The sequence below is a fragment of the Gallus gallus genome, chromosome 1, assembly GCF_016699485.2.
Source record: "Gallus gallus isolate bGalGal1 chromosome 1, bGalGal1.mat.broiler.GRCg7b, whole genome shotgun sequence".
NCBI classification, from domain to species: Eukaryota; Metazoa; Chordata; class Aves; order Galliformes; family Phasianidae; genus Gallus; species Gallus gallus.
The window spans coordinates 59,529,882-59,550,445 of NC_052532.1; the positions used below are offsets into that span (position 1 = coordinate 59,529,882).

Genomic DNA, 20,564 nt, shown 5'->3' on the forward strand with positions numbered 1-20,564 from the left:
TAGCACTTCTCCACACAGACTCCAGGGGTTTGCTTTCAAGAACCAGAAATGAAGGGCTTTAGCTGCTCTCAGTTTGAAGTGGGAGCAGAAACCCCGCTGTTAGTTTTGATTAGGCTGCTTCTCCCCTCCCTTCTGCTTCCACGTGTGGATGCTTACCTCTTTCTACCTCTGTTTGATTTGTGCGGCCTGTGCCACCTGACAGTGGAGTTCAATACTAAGCAGCTAACACTTCTGAAGTGCCTCCCCATCCCTGCTCATAATTCTCACCTTGGTCCTTGCTTGTGAGCTCACTGAAAACTGGCAGTTTTTAGTGTAAGCTAGTAGTATTAGCAAAAAAAAAAACAACCAACCCCACCAAAGAAAAAGCCCTGCTTGTCGGATTGCGTTTTAGTAGTGTTCTGTGCAGATCTGGAGCACCTGGATGTTCACTACTTTTGTAAACCTCCTTGGGATGGATGCAAAATATCCATTAAACATTTTTGACTCAACCTTCAAAGTGCCTCCACCAGAAATTCAGAAATTCAATAATAATTGCTGTTTGTCTTCCAATTATTGGCCATAATGCAAGAGTTTACTTGTTTCTGGTTTCACTGTGGGCTGTTCTTTGGTCTGGGTTTTTTTGTTTGTTTGTTTATTTTAAGAGGAAGATAGTGAGAATTAATCATCTCTGCCCTCCAAAACTCAGATTTTTTTCCTTTCCCTCTACTAGCAAATCTGGAGGTATCCTTGAGATGACCTTTATCTCCTTATTCGACATAGACACATCCTGATGGGGCGTGGGGAAAAGCCCTTAGGTAGTTGGGTTAGGGAAGCTGTGGGATTATGTAAATGGCATCGTAATTCTGGTTCCCAAAGGTGAGGAATGCAGAGTGAAGTGCAAAGCCAGGGTTTTGGCATAGCCTGATAGCTGAGTGCTTGGCTCCTGTGCTGCAACTGCTTCTAAATGTCATTCTTGCCATTCCTGAAAGAGAAAACAAAGCAGCCTTCCCCTTTATGAGATATAACTGGCCTTGGTATCGCCAAAATCGCTTCTCTAAGCTTTGAGATCCATCAGGGAGGGAAACGCTTTCTTAGCCCCAAGTTCTTTCACAGGCAGAAGATGAAAGGAAGTAATGATTGGAACAAAATTGCAGATTTACCCTTCCTTCCCTTTCTGCTTTAAAGACAATGGACTCGCTGGACTGTTTCCAGTGGTCTGGGCCTTACTGAAGCCTTCCCAAATTCAACAGGAGATTAGAAGATGGTTTTGTGATGGTTTGGGTGTGATTCCAAGCAAGAAAGTATTACTAGCCCAAAGTCAGAGTTCACTGTAATACTATGGTACGGCACAGGAGACATCTGAGCCGTGAGCCAAAACCTGCTTCAGCTCACCAAGCTATTTCAGTGAGTGAGCTGCTAACAACATATGTGGAAAAAGTAAGCTGACTTTTTTTTTTATGTTTCCCCTGGCCATGTTGGAAGGAAACTTTTCATTAAAGCTTGCCAAGAAACGTGTTCATTTTTTAAAGGATAAGGACTATTTTTTGACAGTTGAGTAAAAACATAAATTGTTGTGCAACCCTGACCATAGAATAAGTCTGCTGGCTGCCTGCTGAGAACCCTAAACTTGTCACAAAACATCTGTCCTCTAAAGGCAGATTAAGTTTTGAGGCCAGGAAAGAGAGGACTTTGAAAACCTCAAATACTGGAAACAAGTGGCCAGAGCTCTGAGCAATACTGGCTTTAAATCTTAGCTTTATAAGCAACCTCAGGAAGTGGGCTGCCAGGGCAAAGGTTGGTGTTCAGGTAAAGGTGCACTCTGTTCACTGACAGAGTTGGGTATTAAGCAGCAAAGGACCGGCAAGAAGGTTACACAAAGATGGTGCTGGCTTTTCTGGAGTGTTTTTTCCCTAGTGAATAAGGAGCTAAGGATGAAAAAATTTATTTCTAGCCATGTTGCTGAAGAATAGTGTTTCCTGAACAAAAGCATGCAAGTGAAAGAGGAGGTGAGGGTGTTGGGTGACTTTGTCCAGTTAGTCTTGACAATGTTCCCAGCATGACACAAGAGTGTAAGGGCCAATTGGTAGCTATCTGTGCCGTGGCTGCTTCAGTCAACTTTGGTATCCAGTTACTCTGTGGTGTTTTATGGATTTTATTTATCCCATTTGTTGTTCAGAAGAAGGGATTGCAGTAGGCTGTGACTTCATTTTGCAGCTATGGCAGTTGAACTAAGGTGTAGAGGGACTGCTGTAGGAAAATGATGAGCTCATTCACTTAAGCTCCTTGGTTCCCAAACTTCTTGGGTTGCAGGCAACTGTCTTCATCTTCAATTTGTCTCTGGCTTATGGTTTAAGCTTTAAAGCAGTCTGGTGCTGCAGAAGTATCGCTGAGGCTTTATGAACCATAGCTTGGGAACTGGTGTGGAGGATTGTGTACTTCCAGAGCAAAAGTCACTGTGACCAAAGTATTTCAATCCAAAGACACAAAGCATCTGGTCAGACTGTGCCGTGGTGGTGTTAGGGCAAAACTTGAACAAAGATAGGACGGGTAAGAGCTGTCAGGGACTTGTGCTTGCTCTACCAATGGCAGGACAGAAAAGACTTAACTCTGTTGGAGACAACACGGAGTTCCATGGGCTTATTCTAGTTGTTTTCAGTAGGTAGATGCAGCAGACTGCTGGAAGTGCCAGATTTGGCTTGCAAAGTAGGAAGCTGTACCTGGAGCCTCTGGAAGCAGAACTCCTGTGGCCTCAGGCTACAGCATTCTGGATACGGAGAATACTTTAAATAGTGCCAGATTTTCATACTGGACATTTCAAAACCAGAGGGAAGGTTTAGATGTTTTTTTCTGTGCAATTCTACAGGGTGAAGTTTTTGTATTGAAGCCTTTTAAACTTCATCCTCTAAAAATTATAGCTGGGATTATGATGTATTCTTATGACTTTCAGGAGACCTCAAGACTCCAAATAAATTCAAAAAAGCTGACACAAATAGTCATGCTTATTACTAAGCAAGGCACATGGTGTAGCACACAGCTAATGTTGTACAAGCTTGGGGCTTACGGACTGTCCTTTATGGAACAGATTTGCTGTGGTACATAGCTTTATTGTAGTTTATTCAATCTTAAAAATTAATACTCTTGCAAGTGCCCTTTATTTCATTCAGAGCACAGCTTTCCCATGTGACTCTGGCAACGTAATGGTATTGTGAGTGTCCAGGCTTCCAGCAGCATCCGAGTCAATAACACTTGGTGATAGCTGCCACAATTTCCCAAGGATTGGTAACAAAATGCTACTGGCGTGAGATGTCTGCTGGAGAGAGATGAATTAAATCACAGGCTCTGCAGAAACCTCAGCAATCCATCCGTACGCCTGCCTTTCGAGGGATTTAAACATGAGAGGGAATGTGAATGAGACAAAGATAAACTTCTTACAGCTTAGGCTATTTCTGCTCATTATAATTTTAAGCATTTCCCAGGTTGTTTTTCAAAGGGTTTGAGTAATTGCTCCTCGAAGATTGGAGCGTTCTTTGCATTATTTTTTTTAAATCGTAGCACTTGTAGTTGAAATGGCTATGCTTATACATAGGTGTGCCCTAGAAAGAAGGTTGTGTCTGGAAGGTCTTTCATACGAGGACTGTTTTGCATGAGATTATTTGACCCAGGCACATGAATGATGTGTTTGCCTGTTAGAGCATTTTAACACCAAATACTTATGCAGAAAATCTTTGTTCTCCACTATTCATTCCTTAAGTCGTCACACTCCACACTGGTATTCATCCAAATGTATAGGGAACCATTGAAGAGCTAGTGCTAAACAATTCACATGGAGAAAAAACGTGTCTATGCTGTGATTGAGATCCACATCTGGGGCTTCAGCAGCACCATGGTCATTGGAGACCACAGTGCTTATTCCCCAGGAAAACAGATGAGTAACGTGACCCAAAGAATCAATTATCCTCTTGACTTTCACCTTCAGAGAAAAGACAAAACTATTTTTCAACTTCGAGTTACTCAGTTTTGTTAGAGAAGTCAGTTCAGCCTGAAAAGTCAAACAGTTTTTAAGCAGCTGCAAACAAGGTGAACTGCTAGTACAGGCCTGTTCTACAGCCTCACTCTTGTTAGTAATGAAGTGTAGAGGAAGATTGGCACTGTCTTTATTGCTGCGCACACACAGTCCATCACTTGTCCACTTTTTAAATGTGATCTTAATATTTCCCATTATAAAACATGTCTACATATAAGAACAGGAGAAAAAAAAAAGTTGACTTAGTTTGAATTTGCATTTCAAATATCACAGAATCACAGAATTTTAGGGTTTGAAAGGGACCTCTGGAGATCATCTAGTCCAACCTGCTACTAAAGCACATTTCCTTGAGTAGGTTCCGTAGGAAAATATCCAGGCAGGTTTTGAATACTTCCAAGGAAGGAGACTCCACAACCTCTCTGGACAGCCTGTTCCAGTGCCGACACCCTCATCTTCACACAGAACTTCCTGTGTTCTGTTTGTGCACATTGCTCCGTGTCCCGTTGCTGAGCACCACTAAAAAGAGCCTGGTCCCATCCACTTGATTCCCACTCTTTGGATATATATAAGCATTGGTAAGATACCCTCTCAGCCTTCTCTTCTCCAGGCTGAACACCCCCAGCTCACCCAGCCTGTCCTCACAGGGGACATGTTCCATCCCTGGGACGACTTTTGTGGCACTCCTCTGGATGCACTCCAACAGGTCCATGTCTCTCCTGTGCTGAGGACTCCACATCTGGTCTCAGTGCTCCAGGTGAAGTCTCACCAGTGCAGAGCAGAGGGGCAGGATCACCTCCCTCACCCTGCAGGTCACACTCTTTGCAGTACACCCGAGGATACCATTGGCCTCCTGTGCCACAAGGGCACACTGCTGCCTCATGGCCAACCTGTTGTCCACGAGTGGAAAATGCCAGACCAAAAAAAAAAAAAAATAGTGGTCCTGAACAAAATCACTTCAGGAAAAATGTCCAGTGATGTAGGATTATTATTGTTTCCCCCATGGACCAAAAGCAGGAGCAGTAGCTAATTCAGGATGCCCTTGATAGCAAAGGTGAGGTCTGCAGCCTCCACCCTACCGCTGCCTGAGCATACCTGGCCTAGGGCCACTGCCAGCTGGGCCATGCCAAGGGCTCCCAGTGTCACTGGGTACATCATCACACATCTGCTGCTGTATTCTCAGCTTGACACAGGCTTGTGCCACGCTTTTGGAGGCTTAACTGTGCTAGTAGCAGAGCTGACTCAAGTTTCCTGTGAATTAATTCTTAAGGTGCCTCTTAATCATAAAATAATTTATGCTGACCTGCTGTCTGTGACACAGATAAATGGTATAAATGGAAATGTATTGAAGTGGAAGTGATTTTTTCCATTAAGCTCTTGCTAGTGAGGGAAAAATTGGAGAAACTGGCCTCAGTGAATATTGAGCTCGGGTTGTTTTCCCTTAGGCAGAGCTGACCCACAGTCTGAAGAGTTAATGCTTAGTTTATGCAATTAGATTGCAGACTTGACTCAATCACCCTGTTTAAGAAAACACATACTTTCAGATCTGCACAAATTGCTGCTTTGCTTTGATCATAGAACTTGTATGCTGTGCCACCCCTCCCTGCCTGAGATGGAAGATAGTGATGCCCTGGGTCATTTCCCTGCAACTCTGCAGGCTGCATGCCTGTGTCTCCAAGCTGCTCATGTCCCCTGAAGGCAGTACAGCGATTCCTACGGCAAATAAATGTTTCCTGAAGTGAACATGCATTTCATGTGAACATCTCCTGAAAGTCACCTGACATTACTTGTCAGCAATCACCGCTTCAGTGTATAAGTCAGACACGAGAGCTTATAAACAGGAGTAAGACTGACTTCTTTACATGGGCAAGGACAAGGGAGAACGAGTGATAGGATAAGGGGGAACAGTTTTAAACCAAAAGAAGAGATTTAGATTAGATATTAGGGGGACATTTTTCTCTCAGAATGTGGTGAGGTGCTGGTACTGCTGCCCAGAGAAACTGTGGGTACGCCATCCCTGGAGTGTTCAAGGCCAGGTTGGATGGGGCCCTGGGCAGCCTGAGCTGCTGGGTGGCAGCCCTGTCCATGGAAGGGGGTTGGAGCTGGGTGGGCTTTCAGATCCCTTCTATCCTAAGCCATTCTATGAGTCTATGATTCTGCGATTCTGTGATTTATAATTTGGAAGCTTTCAGGGCACTTTGAGGTCTGAGAGATTTGTATGCATTGCTTCCAAGGATCTTCTGAGCTCTGATTTGAAAACCTTTGCTTTCATAAACAATCTTTCTCTGGGATGTGAATTTCAGATTTCCTTTTTCATCTGCAGAGTGCTATATATAAAGAATCACAGATCTGAGGGTAGCAAGTCACCAGATAGGTCTCGTGGTTGTTGGTGACTCACACACAGAGCTCAAAGCAAAACAGTAACCTTTATTTTCCAGTTTCTTCAATATACCTGACTCAGCTAATCCATACTTCATTACAAAAGTAGATGTTGAGCAGCAATTGCTTGTAATACTTTGACTGAAGAGGTAGCATATGAAAAAGCTATTAGTCACAAGGGTGTTTTAAAGCTGGGTCAGGCATTTCCCATTGAAGAATTAGCTCTTATTCATTAAGGTTCATTGATTTGACACTGTCCCGCATGACATCCTGGTCTCCAACTTGGAGAAAAATAGATTTGATGAATGGATCACTTGCTGGATAAAGAACTGGCTGGATGGTCGCACTCACAGAGTTGCGGTCAATGGCTCAGTGTCCAAGTGGAGATCAGTGACAAGTGGTGTTCCCCAGGGATCAGTGCTGGGTTTGGTGTTCTTTAGCATCTTTGTAGGCAACATGGACAGTGGGATCAAGTGCACCCTCAGCAAGTCTGCAGGTGACACCAAGCTGAATAGTGCAGTTGACATACTAGAGGGAGGGGATGCTATCAAGTGGGATCTGGACAGGCTTGAGAGGTGGGCCCATGCCAATCTCATGAGGTTCAACAAGGCCAAGTGCAAGGTACTGCACCTGGGTCAGGGAAATCCCAAGCACAGATACAGGTTGGGTGGAAAATGACATGAGAACAGCCCCGAGGAGAAGGATTTGGGAGTGTCAGTCGATGAAAGATTCAACATGAGCCCACAGTATGCACTTGCAGCCCAGAAGGGCAATCGTATCCTGGATTCCATCAAGAGAATTGTGGCCAGTGGGTTGAGGGAGGCGATTCTGCCCCTCTACTCTGCTCTCGTGAGACCCCACTTGGAGTACTGTACCCAGTTCTGGGGCCTCCAATACAAGAAGGACATCACATTATTGGATTGTGTCTAGAGGAGGGTCATGAAGATGATCAGAGGACTGGAGTACTTCCCCTATGAGGACAGGGTGAGAGAGCTGGGACACTTCTGTCTGGAGATGAGAAGGCTTCGAGGGGACCTTATAGCGGCCTTCCAGTACCTGAAGGGAGCCTAGAGAAAAGGTGGGGAGGGACTTCTTATAAGGGCAGATAATGACAGGACAGGGGGAGATGGTTTTAATCTGGAAGAGGGTAGATTTAGACTAGATATTAGGAAGAAATTCTTTACTGTGAGGATGGTGAGACACTGGAACAGGTTGGCCAGCAAGGTTGTGGATGCCACCTCCCTGGAAGCATTCAAGGCCAGGCTGGATGGGGCTTTGAGCAGCCTGGTTTAGAGGAAGGCATAGCTGCCTATAGCAGGGGGTTGGAACTAGATGATCTTAAAGGCCCTTTCCAACCCAAGCCATTCTGTGATTCTATTATTTTTCATTTTTTTCTCTTTTTTATTATTATTTTTTTAAAACTGTTGCTTCATTTTGATTTGTTCCTTTCTATAAGGCACTCTTCATGGATGTGTTTTGTCATCTTCCAGGACACACACAAACACGGGGGTTTGCAAAGTTGCAGTTATACTCATGTCTTCAAAAAGCTGTAGAGCAAGGGAAGTGGCGTCCAGCTAGCCCAGCTTTTCAAATACTTCCAAGTACTTGCAAATTGGATATAAAACAGAATGGTGAAAGGAGAAAAAAAGAGGAGACATGGCCTATTTTTCAAGCATTGCAGTGGATTTAGAAAGTCCAGGCTGAGAATTCAGCTCTGCTGTAGGCTTTGTGCTGTGTCTGGCAGGTTGCTGGAACATAGTTGGAGGATGGCTGCGTTGTTGTTTTGTCAGGAAGACAGATGTAACAGAGCTAAAATAACATTGTACTGATGGCAGCAAGAATACAGTTTCTGGTTTGAATGAAAGCGTGTATATGCTCTTGCATATGTTTTGTTATCAAAAATTCTGTGATTGAGCATTAGTTGAGAAAGTCCCAGGTGGAATTCTCTTCTGTTTGGTTAGGACTTAAGATTTTAACGAGCTTTGAAAGAATCACCTGAACAAGGGAAGACTCCGCTGTTTTGAGCAGGGTAACGCTGATGTCTTTTTCCCTTCTCAAAGGATATTTGTTTTGCTTTGCTGCAGCATGCGAAGGATTTTTAGATTTCAGACTTCCTCATAAAGCAGGAGAAGCAATTTTTATGTTGAGCTTCTGAATTGCTTTGCATCACAGAATTTCTGTACCCAGTCTGTAAAATGAAAGAAATGGGATCTCTTCTGGTTTGTTTTTTTTCAACCACTGCCTGTGTTTGAACTTTAAGTTCTTTAGGACATATATTTCTGCACGCACAGTGTCTGTTGTAATATCATCCTGCTTGGCTGTTGGCCCTTTATTATTTTATGAAGAATCAGCAAGTCCAAGTATTTGCCAATCTGTCAGAAAAAATCATTATAGCGAGTTTATGTTCAAATTCTGAAATCATTTCCAAACGAAACAGTGACCCATAATTACCTAGGAATCTTTCTGGGCTTGCGGCTTAAGCACTACACTGCGACTTGTGATCCCCGTGAGTATTTCCCCAGCTTCACAATGCTGAAATGTGGCACACGCACAGCAGAGCTGCTGACCCGTGCTGCAGTGGGTCTGCACTGCAGTTTTTTCCCCTTCGCAGGGAAGTGAGATGCAGATTTGGCCGCGGGCCCCCAGCAGATGCTGCCAGAAGAAGGCATTGGATCCAGGCTCTTTGAACTCAGCTCCGCTGCCCTCTTCTTCACACAGGAGGAAGGTTAAGTGAGAGAGACAGACCTGTGCCAAATCCTGCTAAGCGGCTGCTGAAAGGCAGCAGTTGCAATAGAACCCACAGGGGCCACTTGCCCTGGGATTTTCCTCCTTGAGCAGTTTCTTTTGGAAGATATCCCTTGTATAAATGAGAGATTTGACTCTGAACTTGAAGAACTTGTAAGCACTGTGCTCGCCAGTGTTGCGTGTGTTGAATAAAGTGTCCCAGGAGGGCAGGGTGAGGGAAGCAAGTATAATCAGCAAAGGGAGAGAGAAAAACAGCCGTGGAAGTAAGAGAGGAAGAAGGAATTGATTTTACACACCTCAGGAAATTGCCTTGATTTGAGCCTTTCCTCACCAAGTTTGTGACCTCTTGTGGATAACACCCAGACTGTTCTTCTGCTTTTTGTATCTTTTCCGGGTGTTTCCTGATGTCAGATGGGTGGATGGAAACAGGGCTATTTTGTGTGCTCTGCTCAACAAGCAGTCCTCTCTCCAACCACACCTCCTGCGCTGCTGAGTACTATCTAACCTCCTGTTCTGGCTCTCAAGGCTGGGTTAGGATCAGAGAACCATTTTCCTACCCAGGTTGTCATGCATCCAACAGAAGGCAAAGCCTGGCTTTCAGTTGGAGATTGCTATTGACATCTGATAGTGGTGGTGGCATAGGACCAGGAGACCCTTCCACCTTGACACAAACACACACCATCTGATTCTTCTTCCCACTTTCATTCTTTCCCTCCTTCCTTTTTTTTCTGTTCTGCTCCCCTTTTTCTGTCTCTGGTTTGGGAAAATGGGTTAATCCCTTTGTTTCCAGGTTGCCTTCAGTACCCACACAAGCTTTCCTCAAATGCCTTTAGGTACAAGAATCTCAGTCAAAAAGGCCTTTTGCCTTGCAGGAAAACTTAAGCGTGTCCAACCTCTTCTGACTTGAACTTCCTTCTCTTCGGTGGAAATTGCTGGATACCTAATTGCTTTTAATTGACAAGTTCTGCTAAATGGTAACAATTAGCTTAATAATTTGGTCATCACCCACATTCCTCATAGCAAATTGTTAAAAAGAACATGTGCTTTTAAGCTTATTAAATATTATTAGTATTATCAAAATAAATAGATCAGTAAAAGCATGAATTTCCAGAGCTGAATGCCCTCGTCCAAAAGAAATGCCTGCAACCCTGCCACGAAGGTCTGTCCTTTCACATGACCATGTAGGTCAGAGCAGACCTTGAAGTCCTCTTGTGCCTATTAAGACATGCTATTTTCTGTACTAATTTTGTTTTAACTTCAACAACTTTCAGAGTTATGGAATGTGTACAAAATATCATCATTCCTGAGGCACCAGCAGAGGTTGTAAGTTAATTTTGTATAAATGCTCCACAACAAGACCGCCAATGGACGTGTATAATTACATACCATTTCAAAGGGAGAGATTCCTAAATGGCCGATCTGCAGCTGGGAGTGGTTTACGAGGTGTAACCTTGAGACTGACTTGTATGTATGAAAATGGTTTTGAAGGCTGAATGACTAGCTATTAGCAGGACAGGATGAAAAGCGTTTTTGCCCTGCCAGCTGACCTGCAGATAGAGGCTGGTTTTCCGCAGAGAGGTGCTAGCAAGAAGGAGAAAGGATTATGCAATTTGCTCTTTTAATTTACATATTTATTCAAGTGCATCTTCCCAGCGACCTCCTAAAAGCAGAGCAGTGTCAGATAACAGCACTTCGGCTGACACTGATGTGTGCCAGGAAGTCAGGCTGGGCTGTTCAGGAATGGGGAGGCTGGGATCCTAACCACACAAAAGCAGGCAGCAGGGCTGTAGGAAAATAGGAGCAACTCTTTTTTGTGATAGCACAGGGCAGTGTTCCTGCCTTTAGCCAGTGGTGGTAAATGAGACGTGCTGCTTCTTCATGATTATTTAATGCTTGTAAGGACCTAGGTGTACTTCTGTGCTCTTAAAAATTTAGGGGGAGCTGGTAATGCAGAAGATACTGTAATACAGAGCAGGAGCAATCACCTGGTTTCACAGTCTTTAACAGCTTACCAGACCCGAGTGTCTTTACCTGTTTCTGGATGGCTCTTTTGCAGTCTGAGTTCTGCCATAAGGATAGCCATCTCTTTAATACAAATGTGATTGATTGATTGGTTGATTTAACTTACTCTGTTCTCAATTCAGTTCTCTCATTTGTATTAATAAGTAGATAGCAGAATTACATCTTGCTAGCTGAATCCTTGAAAAATAATCTGCTCTTATCCAAAAGCTGAAATATAAAATATTCTTGTGGCTCAGTTGGACCTAATTAAATTTCAATTTGAAAGACAGCACACGGTGGGTTTACTTGCACCGTGACACTGCAAAGCAATAAACTACTGAATTAAATGCAAATTTGGGAAAACAATACAATATAAAGTGCTAGCTATATGGAATGTGTTAAGAACTGAATTTCCCATAGTTTTCTCTTTGGATTTCTTCTTAAAACAGTCCTTTTGTATGCCTGGGGACTGTCAGCTTCTGCTGGAGTGTAAGCAGGGTGAGCCTCTCAGAAAATGCACTCAGCCTTGGAAATAGCAGCGAGTGCAGCAGAAACAGGCTGGCAAGAGCAAGTGAGAAAACCTCACTGCAATGTTTCCTTGAAGTTCTCTTCCTTCCTTCTCCTTTTTCCTTGTAAAATGTACGCCTTTTATAGAATTAGAATATTATTAACCTGTACGTTAGAGAGAATTTTTGGTGTCTTTTTAATAAATGAATTGAATGATGGAATAGATCTAGATAAGATACGACTATTTATGTTCAGCAATTTCTTCCTGGGAGTAATGAGTTTTGATGAATTAAGTAATGCTTTAGGCTTTTAAATACTTCAGTACTGTCTTATTTTCAGAAGAGCATCTTACCATATAAATATGGTTTTGTATCATCACTGCTGTCCTTGTAAACCAGACTCCAGAAGTGGAAGGCGGGAAGGTAATTGAATGTCTCTCTCTTTCCCTCCACCCAGATTACCAGCGCCTGATGACGGTGGCGGAGGGGATCACGACGCTGCTGTTCCCATTTCAGTGGCAGCACGTGTACGTTCCCATCCTTCCTGCCTCCCTCCTGCATTTTCTGGATGCTCCGGTTCCCTACCTGATGGGGCTGCAGTCCAAGGAGGGAACCGACCGCTCCAAGCTGGAGCTTCCACAGGAGGTAGGTCTTTGCACTTGGGGTGCTGGTCAGAAGCACGTAACTGGTGTTTGTGTGAATCCCTGCTGGAAAACACCAGGCCCTGTGCTAGGAAGTGTCTCTGGTACTGTGAAGACTGTTTCCATAGAAGCTCTGTTTTCCAACAGGAGAGAGATGGAGGGGAGAAATTCTCCACAGACCTTCATAGAATCATAGAATCTCCCAAGTTGGAAGGGACCCACAAGGACCACCGTGTCCAGATCCATGTGGGACTACCCAAAATCAAACCCTAAGTCTGACAGTGGTGTCCAAATGTTTCTTGAACTGCAGCAGCTTGAGGCCATGCCCACTGCCCTGGGCAGCCTGTTCCACGTCCACCACCCTCTGGTGCAGAAACTTTTCCTAACACCCAGCTGCCCCCCTCCTGACACAGCTCCATGCTGTTTGTGTCATCCCTTGTGTGCTTCTGAATTTAGCAGGTGCAGCTAATTATGACTTCTAAATTCTTCTACTTCTTGCTGTGACACTTAAAGTTTCTCTACTGTCCCTACATCACGCACTTCACCATGTTTTGTTATACTTTGTTTGTGTCAAAGTCCTATTGGCCCAGAGCTAAGAAGCATTTCATTTGGGATGGTCTTTATGAAAGTGGTTCTCAGGTGCAATAGCTAGAAGTAGTGAAGTTTTCCTTGTCACCCTTTCAACATGTCCTGTTTTGCACCCACAATTATACCACCTTGTCCTACCCACAAGTGAACCCATGTGTTCCAGACTGGGTCAAGGTCTACTACCAGACCAGTTTCCTGGCCTCAAGTCAACCAAAGTTGCATTAATATTGTGCCTGTGAACTATGTAGAAGCTCACTCCAGCAATGGTTTTTTGGAATAAGATCTGCTTGTCTACCACTCTTTCCCCAGAGAAAAAAAAAAGAAAGCAAGGAGAGGTTGTCCTCTGACTGTGTTGAGGTCACTGGTGGTAGAGTGAAATGGAGATTTTCCTACATGGAATTTGACCACAGTGTTCAAAACTACTTCTTGTTTTAACCTGGCCACTGATGACTCTCTGCAGTGGAAAATCTTTGTGAAATTGCTAGCTTGCTCCATCTTCCAGATGGTGACTGCTTTAGGACCCATCTCTTGAGCAAGCTGTATCTTTTAACTTGGGTTTCTTCTTAAAACGAGTGAGAACACTAAGAGTAACATTTTGCATGGCTGCAACATCTCACAGCTTCAGCACTGCAGCACCCAACTTTGTGCAGGGAAGCAGGAGCCTGCAATGGGCACTCCTACTGAGCGGGCAGTGGGAGCATCAGCAAAGGAGTAAGTGCAAGAGGGTAAGCTTATGGGTGGAAGCTGATGGATAAACACAGAGCAAAGGTAATGTGGTTCCTAATTAAGGTTTATTTCAGGTGTTGGGTGGAGGTGACAGATTCTCGGCTTAGGTAGCATGTAACAATACAAATCGGATCTTACCTCTTGGATGCAATGGCCCAATTACACAAAATTCATACAGCCTTGGAAATGAAGCTGGTATCTAGCTATGCTTTTTAGTAAAACCATGTTAATGTTACATAATTGCTGTATTAAGTTATTAGTCATATGCTTTTAGTTAGCAGATTAAGCTGTCATTTTCCTTAAATTAAAATTTTAATGTGATAGGCTTGCAGTATCACCGGAATAACAAATTGAATATTTCCAGTGAGAGAACAGTAAGTGTGGGGCGTGAAGAAGCACCCTGTGACAGTGTTTAATAATTGGGTGGAAAAGAACAGCCCAGCATTTATGGAAATCACAGGTCCAGTAAATGTGGGAGGGGGAAAGGAGACGTATTGAACAGGGAAATCTTGAATCTCGAATTCCTCTAGACAATTAAAAAATAATCCTTCAACATACAAGCCATGATGAAGCACTGTTTGCTTTAGCATTCCTTTATTCTTCGGGCCAGAGGCTGGCTTGTCGAGCTCCCGGTCTAAATATAAACCATTTGTATGTCAGAGATAAAAATTCTAACAACTGGCCATCGTGCTGTCTTAAGGTTACTAATCTCTCTGCATTAACTTTAATCATCAGATGTTTTTGAAGAGAGAAGTGACACCAATTCCCCAAGGGTTTTCTGAATCCGAGTCTCATTTTTCAAATGTTGGAAATGATATGCAGAGCTGAAATTAAAAAGCCTTTGAAATGAAATATTGATGTAGATAAGAAGGCAGTCCCTGAGCTAAGGAACAGTACCGACACATCCGCAACTCTTTAATGGCTGTGCAGTTGAGTAAAGCAAATCGTTTTGTATGAAGGAATGCTTTTCTTGGTACAGTCCAAATTTTGTATGAAAAATGAAGCTGAAGGGACACTCGTACCGAATGAATCCTAATACCCCTTAAGTATTTATGCAAAGTGCTATTAATGTCAAACACATCCCTGAAATATACAAAACGTTATAAGCACGTTTGCCATGGAATATATTGCCCTGTTGAAAATTAACTTCTTCAGAGAAGGAGAAAAACAAATCCTTTCCATTCACAAAATCTGCAGGTTAGCCTGCGGGGTTTGGTGAGAAGCAGAGAGCAGGCAACGTGCCTGAGAGAAGCCAGAGGAGCCGTGGCAGTGGCTGAGTCAGACTAACACAGACCTGTTCCTGCTGCCCCATCAGCGCCTGCAGCCGGAGTGAAACCCATCAGGGCTCAGTTCCCTGGGAATCTGAGTCGCTTTAACATTTTACTCAGCATGGTGCACTCGGTGAATTTCGGATGTAAGCCACAGTTCAGAAGATCGGTTACTGATTTTCCTCCTGCTATTATTCCTAAGGGTGCACTTGCAATGTAATTAATTTTTATGTAGGGTGCTTCCCTCCCCCCGCTGACTGCTAGAATCTGCTCTGCTAAATTCATGTCTCCTCTTAGCTTTAATCTTATGGGCTGAGATCCATCTCCATGCACAGAAAAGCTGTCTGAGAGCATTCTGTTTATATCTCAGGCAGAGCAGTTTCCAAGATTAAAAGCCAGAAGCAGAGGGATGGGGGGAGTCGGGAAATAGGGCTTGGTCCCACTTGAACAAGGTGTAGTCAGGCATGATCTTTATCATGATTTTTTCACTCAGAGGGTGGTGATGCACTGGAACAGGTTGCCAAGGAGGCTTTGGATGCTCCATCCCTGGAGGCATTCAAGGCCAGGCTGGATGTGGCCCTGGGCAGCCTGGTCTGGTGGTTGGCGACCCTGCACATAGCAGGGAGTTGAAACTTGGTGATCGCTGTCGTCGTTTTCAACCCACGCCATTCTATGATCCCAAAGGATTTAAGGATTTGCGTGGGACCCTCTTGTGTATCGTCACTCCATCATCATCTTTCTTGGTTAAATCCTTGCTTCTCAGTAACTACAGAGGTTCCTACAGAGGCTCCTGATAAAATGAACACAGCCTCGGGATGTGGTGATTCACACAGCTAGTGGTTACACGAGCTGGGAAGTGGTGCTGCACATCCCAACTGCTGCTGCACCCCTAGCTGTGCTGGGAGGGGATGTGGAGGCTTTGCAACAGGAAGCTTGGGATCTGTGCATCCCAGGAGAATGAACTGAGGAGGCTTTACTCATACATTAAATCACTGTGACCCACTTGGTCCTCAACTTTACTGAAGTCACTCTTAGTGATTTCAGACACACTAGGTCTCTCGCAAATACGTGCTTTTATCCTTTTGTCTGGACACACTCTGGGGAAACAGGGCTGCTAAGGAAGCTAATTCAGTGCTGAGTGTCTATTTTGAAACCATTCTTCATATTTCAGGCAAACTTGTGCTTCGTGGACATCGATAACCATTTCATCGAGCTGCCAGAGGAATTCCCTCAGTTTCCCAACAAGCTGGAGTTTATCCAGGAAATCTCCGAGGTCCTCCTGCAGTTTGGGATCCCTCCGGAGGGCAACCTGCACTGCAGCGACAGTGCCACCAAACTCAAGAACCTGGTCCTTAGCGACTTGGTGAATGACAAAAAGAATGGGAACATCCCTGGCAATGCCCTCAACATGTACGAGCTGTTGAAAGGCAACGAAACCATCGCCCGCCTGCAAGCTCTTGCCAAGAGGACAGGAGTGACGATGGAGAAGATGACCATCACAGCTCCCCTTGCAGAAAAAGAGAAGGATATGAAGTTGCAGTGTGAGGAAGTGGAGCTGAGGGACTACAAACTGAACGTGCAGCTCCGTGAGGTGTTTGCCAACCGCTTCACACAGCTATTTGCAGACTACGAGGCATTCGTCATCCAGGCTGCCCCCGATCTGGAGTCATGGCTGACCAACAGGGAACAAATGCAGAACTTCGACAAAGTAAAGATTGCTCTGTATTTATTTTGACACCTGAAAGTGCTTCTGGGAGGTGTGGGACAATAGCTATATTATATATATGTAGCCTAGATACTCTCTAATCCTCCCTTCTTTGTCTGCCTCCCTGAGAGATTCATTTGCTTTGATTACGCGGTACCAGGCTGTCTGCCAAAGTAAATTGGTGTGGGTCCACTGAGCCACTCAGAGCTGTCCTGGTGGGTACCAGCCCCACAGATGTGCTGCTGTCTGGCCAATGGGGCTGTCCTGTGGGTTTTCTGAACAGCAGCAATGGAAAAGCGACTTTTTTTTTCCTTTCCTTTTTTGATAGGAGAGGTACACACACAAGACAAATAGAGAATCCACTTTTCTATTTTACTTGTTTCCTAATCTCACAGTAGGGCTTTTTGTTAACGTGTAGTCTAGTTCCGCAAAAGGTTATCACGTTATTATCTCAGTAGAGTACTGTTATGGCTCCACTGTAGCGCATACACAGTGAAAAAGAAGGTGAGATTAGAAATGGGGAAATAAGTAGACTGTGGGTTAACAAGAGGAATGAGAAATGTTTGAGAGCTTGCACAACTATTATTCCTGAATGAGTTTTCAAAGCAGATAATGCTTTTAGCTATCAGCTTTTCTACATACAAGTCCTACTCTGAGGAGAATGTCAGAGGGATAAATGGTGAGGAATAGACTAAATATTGATTTCAGTCAGCTTTTGACCATAAAAAAGAAAAGCTGCCATGTCTTTTCTTGGTGTTGTTTGTACTTCAGTGTTGAGAAGAGTGGCATTCAGAAGCAGTTTGTTTATGCAGGCTCTGCTAGTACATGTATAATAAAGTGGGCTTTTAAGGTGGGAGTTTTCAAAACTCAGAGATTTAGGCACACACTCAATTTTAATTGGAATTTCGAGAATAATTGTCCCATTTAATTTCACAAAAGCACATCAGCTGAATTGCATTGAGCACCTCTAAATATACATGGCACCTCTGCAAGCAAGCAGGTATGCGCAGAGCAGAGGCACATATGGGTTGCCTATGGCTCATACCTGTAGGCAGTAGCCATCAGACTTCTTTGCAAAAGCTGGCAGCACAGGTACTCCTTCAGCTGCTTCCAATGACTTGTGCTGTCGCAAAGCTCCTTCTTCCTCACAGTAGTGACCAAAGGGGTGGTACATGAGACAAACACTTCTGTAGCTGGATTCTGCCCTCTCTGAGGGGTGTTTCTCTGGTAGGGAAGCCTTGCTCAAGCCTCCCTGATGGCTGCTGCACCAGTTCATTGTAGGATAGCTCAACATGTCAAGGCATGGCGTGAGCGTGGCACTAATGCTCTGCTCTGTATTTCAGGCTTCCTTCCTCTCGGACCAACCTGAGCCTTACCTGCCATTCCTATCACACTTCATTGAGACACAGATGTTTGCAACCTTCATAGACAACAAGATAATCTCCCAGTGGGAAGAGAAGGACCCTTTTCTGCGAGTTTTTGACTCCCGAATTGAAAAAATAAGGCTATATAACGTAAGGGCCCCTGCACTGCGGACATCCAATTATCAGAAATGCAGCACTCTGAAGGAAGCAGGTACGTTCAGATGGGTAAATAAAATATTTAAAAGTACAGTGTCAGCCACAAGGAGATACAGGTTCTCAGTCATCTGAGTGCTGAAGCTCAAGCTACCTCAGCAGCGCTCTTCAGTGTCATTATTTCCTTAGGCAAAATCTTCAGTGGGCTTTTACACGCGAAAGGCAGGAGAAACCCCCATCTTTGCTTCAAGACCTCTTGTGCACTTAATAATCCCAGCCAAGCCCCAGGAGGAAGCTCACTTCATCCCCTTCCAGGCAGTTCCAGTCTGTCCATAGCAGGGCTTCCCTTTACTGCACAAGTGGGACCAGCGCCAGCCACACCAAGCCTTGGCACTTGAGATGTTCACCTCATCTCCCCCTTTCCATAAAAAGGACAATTTTTGGCTTAGGCCATTTGACTACAGCAGCAGGGGGTGTTGGGGACGTAGTTGTACGTGGCACATTTGGTAGCTCCTGCAGTAGATGTTCAGTGTTAGCAAACAACATGCTGTGTGCTGCTGTACTCACAGGGCACATTTTTCAAATTAGACTCGAGTTTCTTACTGTGTGAGTCTTTATTTAATTTTCAAGTAATGCAGAAAAAATTTACTCTGCAATTCATTGGGACACAAATTAATGAACTGAGGCACATTTCTTTTGTGGTTTTTTTTTGTTGTTGTTGTTCGTTTTCTGATTTATTGAGAACATCTTACCTGTTACAAATGTGACAGAAAGAAATCCCATCTGTGGTTAACCCTTTCTCTTTAAAAACAATTCTAATTTGCAGGTTGCCTGTCTATTCGGCGTCTAGTTTTGGTAGATATTGTGGCACCGGAGCCTCATTTTCTGTCTCTTGAAATGCAGCAAGCTGATAGTAATGCCAGCTTTATTTCATATTTACCACTCACATACACGAGCCCAGCACCAGCACTTGTTTGTTTAACCCACTGTTTTTGAAACCCTCTGTCCCTCACTACCCAGTCCTTATCTCCAAAATAAAACCATGCAGAGATACTTTTCTTAGGGGGGAGAAAAGCTGCTGAGTTTCTGATGATAATGTGTGTAAATCTTATGACAGTTTCTTCTCAGTCACATTTGTATAAAATAGGAAATGAGTTCTTTGTTGTTCTTGACAAATGGAAAATGGATTTAGCTTCCCCATCTTGCATTTATATTCACAGTCATGACATGCTGAAAGAATGGCTCTGCCCATTAATGGATGGGCTGAGAGAGCTGAATACTGAAGTTGTTAATTCACTGCTGATCTCCCCTGCTCACCCCCTCTCTCCACTCAGTTAGAAGCTCATCTGACACAGTGTTGAGAGGCTGATGGGTTTGATTTGCATTCTGCCAGAGAGCTGAGGTGAAACCCTCAGGCCACATCATGACCTAACTCCGCTGGCCTCAGAGGGGTTTCCATGGAGCCCTCTCTGCCCTTGTCATAGCCTCTGGCCTGTCCAAATGTCCACTCACCTCCCTTGCCCTGCTCACCCCTCAGGCCTTGCTAACTGTCCTGCCTTATGAAGGCCTGTCATGAGTGCTGGCACCTCCACTCTCAGGAGGATAGATTCAGTGCCAGACATTTGTTAAATTCCGGTATCGCCCCAGCATATCTGTCCAAGGAAGCATTTCTCCGGCCAATTGAGGTGCCCAGCCCTCACAGGGAGCTGCTCCTGTCCCATCTGGCCCCAGCTGTCCACACAAAGAGGCAATGAGGCCGAACACCAAGCTACAGGGAAGCTTGCACTGCCCTTGTCAGTAAATAATCCCATTCCTCAGCTCTACCAGCTAACTTGTTAGTCTGAGCACCACTCGTGTGCAGTATGGAAACTAAAACCCAAATAACACAATAACACTTTTGTAAGCGACAGATTTCAGGGACTAAAATGAGTGTTTAACTTCTTAGAGACTTATTCAGGATAAGAGCATGACAGCTTCTGTTGTAGCCTTAGGGTAGCCGGATAACATGATATAACATATGGGTGTAACCATAACATATGGGTGTAACTTGCAGCCCAGTCCATTGAGCAGCGGCTGATGAAGATCGATCACACGGCCATCCACCCGCATTTACTTGATATGAAGATTGGTCAAGGGAAATATGAACAAGGATTTTTCCCAAAGTTGCAGTCAGATGTCTTAGCGACAGGACCTACCAATAACAAGTAAGCACGCTTTTTATTTTCTGAATTTGAAAGCAGGTTTCTGTTCTGAAAGATCCACGTCAATAGACGGCAGTGCAAATTTGGGATGGTTTTTGACCCGTCTAAGTAAAACCAGCTCAACTCTTTCCATTTCTGGTTTGTGGGTGCTGACTCTGAAGTTATAGCCATAGCTTGGGTTATGCTACAAAGTGTTAGCTCTGGTCTTATGAAGGTTTCTCGGTACTATTTTCTGTTTTAGTAGTAAACACCATGTCTTCTCATGCATATTTTTATTTTTATCATTG

General features: G+C 44.2%; 1 protein-coding gene across 2 annotated transcripts in view; it reads left to right on the forward strand.

Moving 5' to 3' along the window:
• Positions 1-20,564, forward strand: part of DENND5B (DENN domain containing 5B) — a 109,961-nt gene that overhangs the window by 55,261 nt on the left and 34,136 nt on the right. For both annotated transcript variants that reach the window (XM_004937901.5, XM_001235264.7), the window contains 4 exons: positions 12,089-12,276; positions 16,026-16,562; positions 17,903-18,134; positions 20,130-20,280. In XM_004937901.5, the coding sequence (XP_004937958.1) occupies positions 12,089-12,276; positions 16,026-16,562; positions 17,903-18,134; positions 20,130-20,280 (1,108 nt within the window). The remainder of the gene's footprint in view (positions 1-12,088; positions 12,277-16,025; positions 16,563-17,902; positions 18,135-20,129; positions 20,281-20,564) is intronic.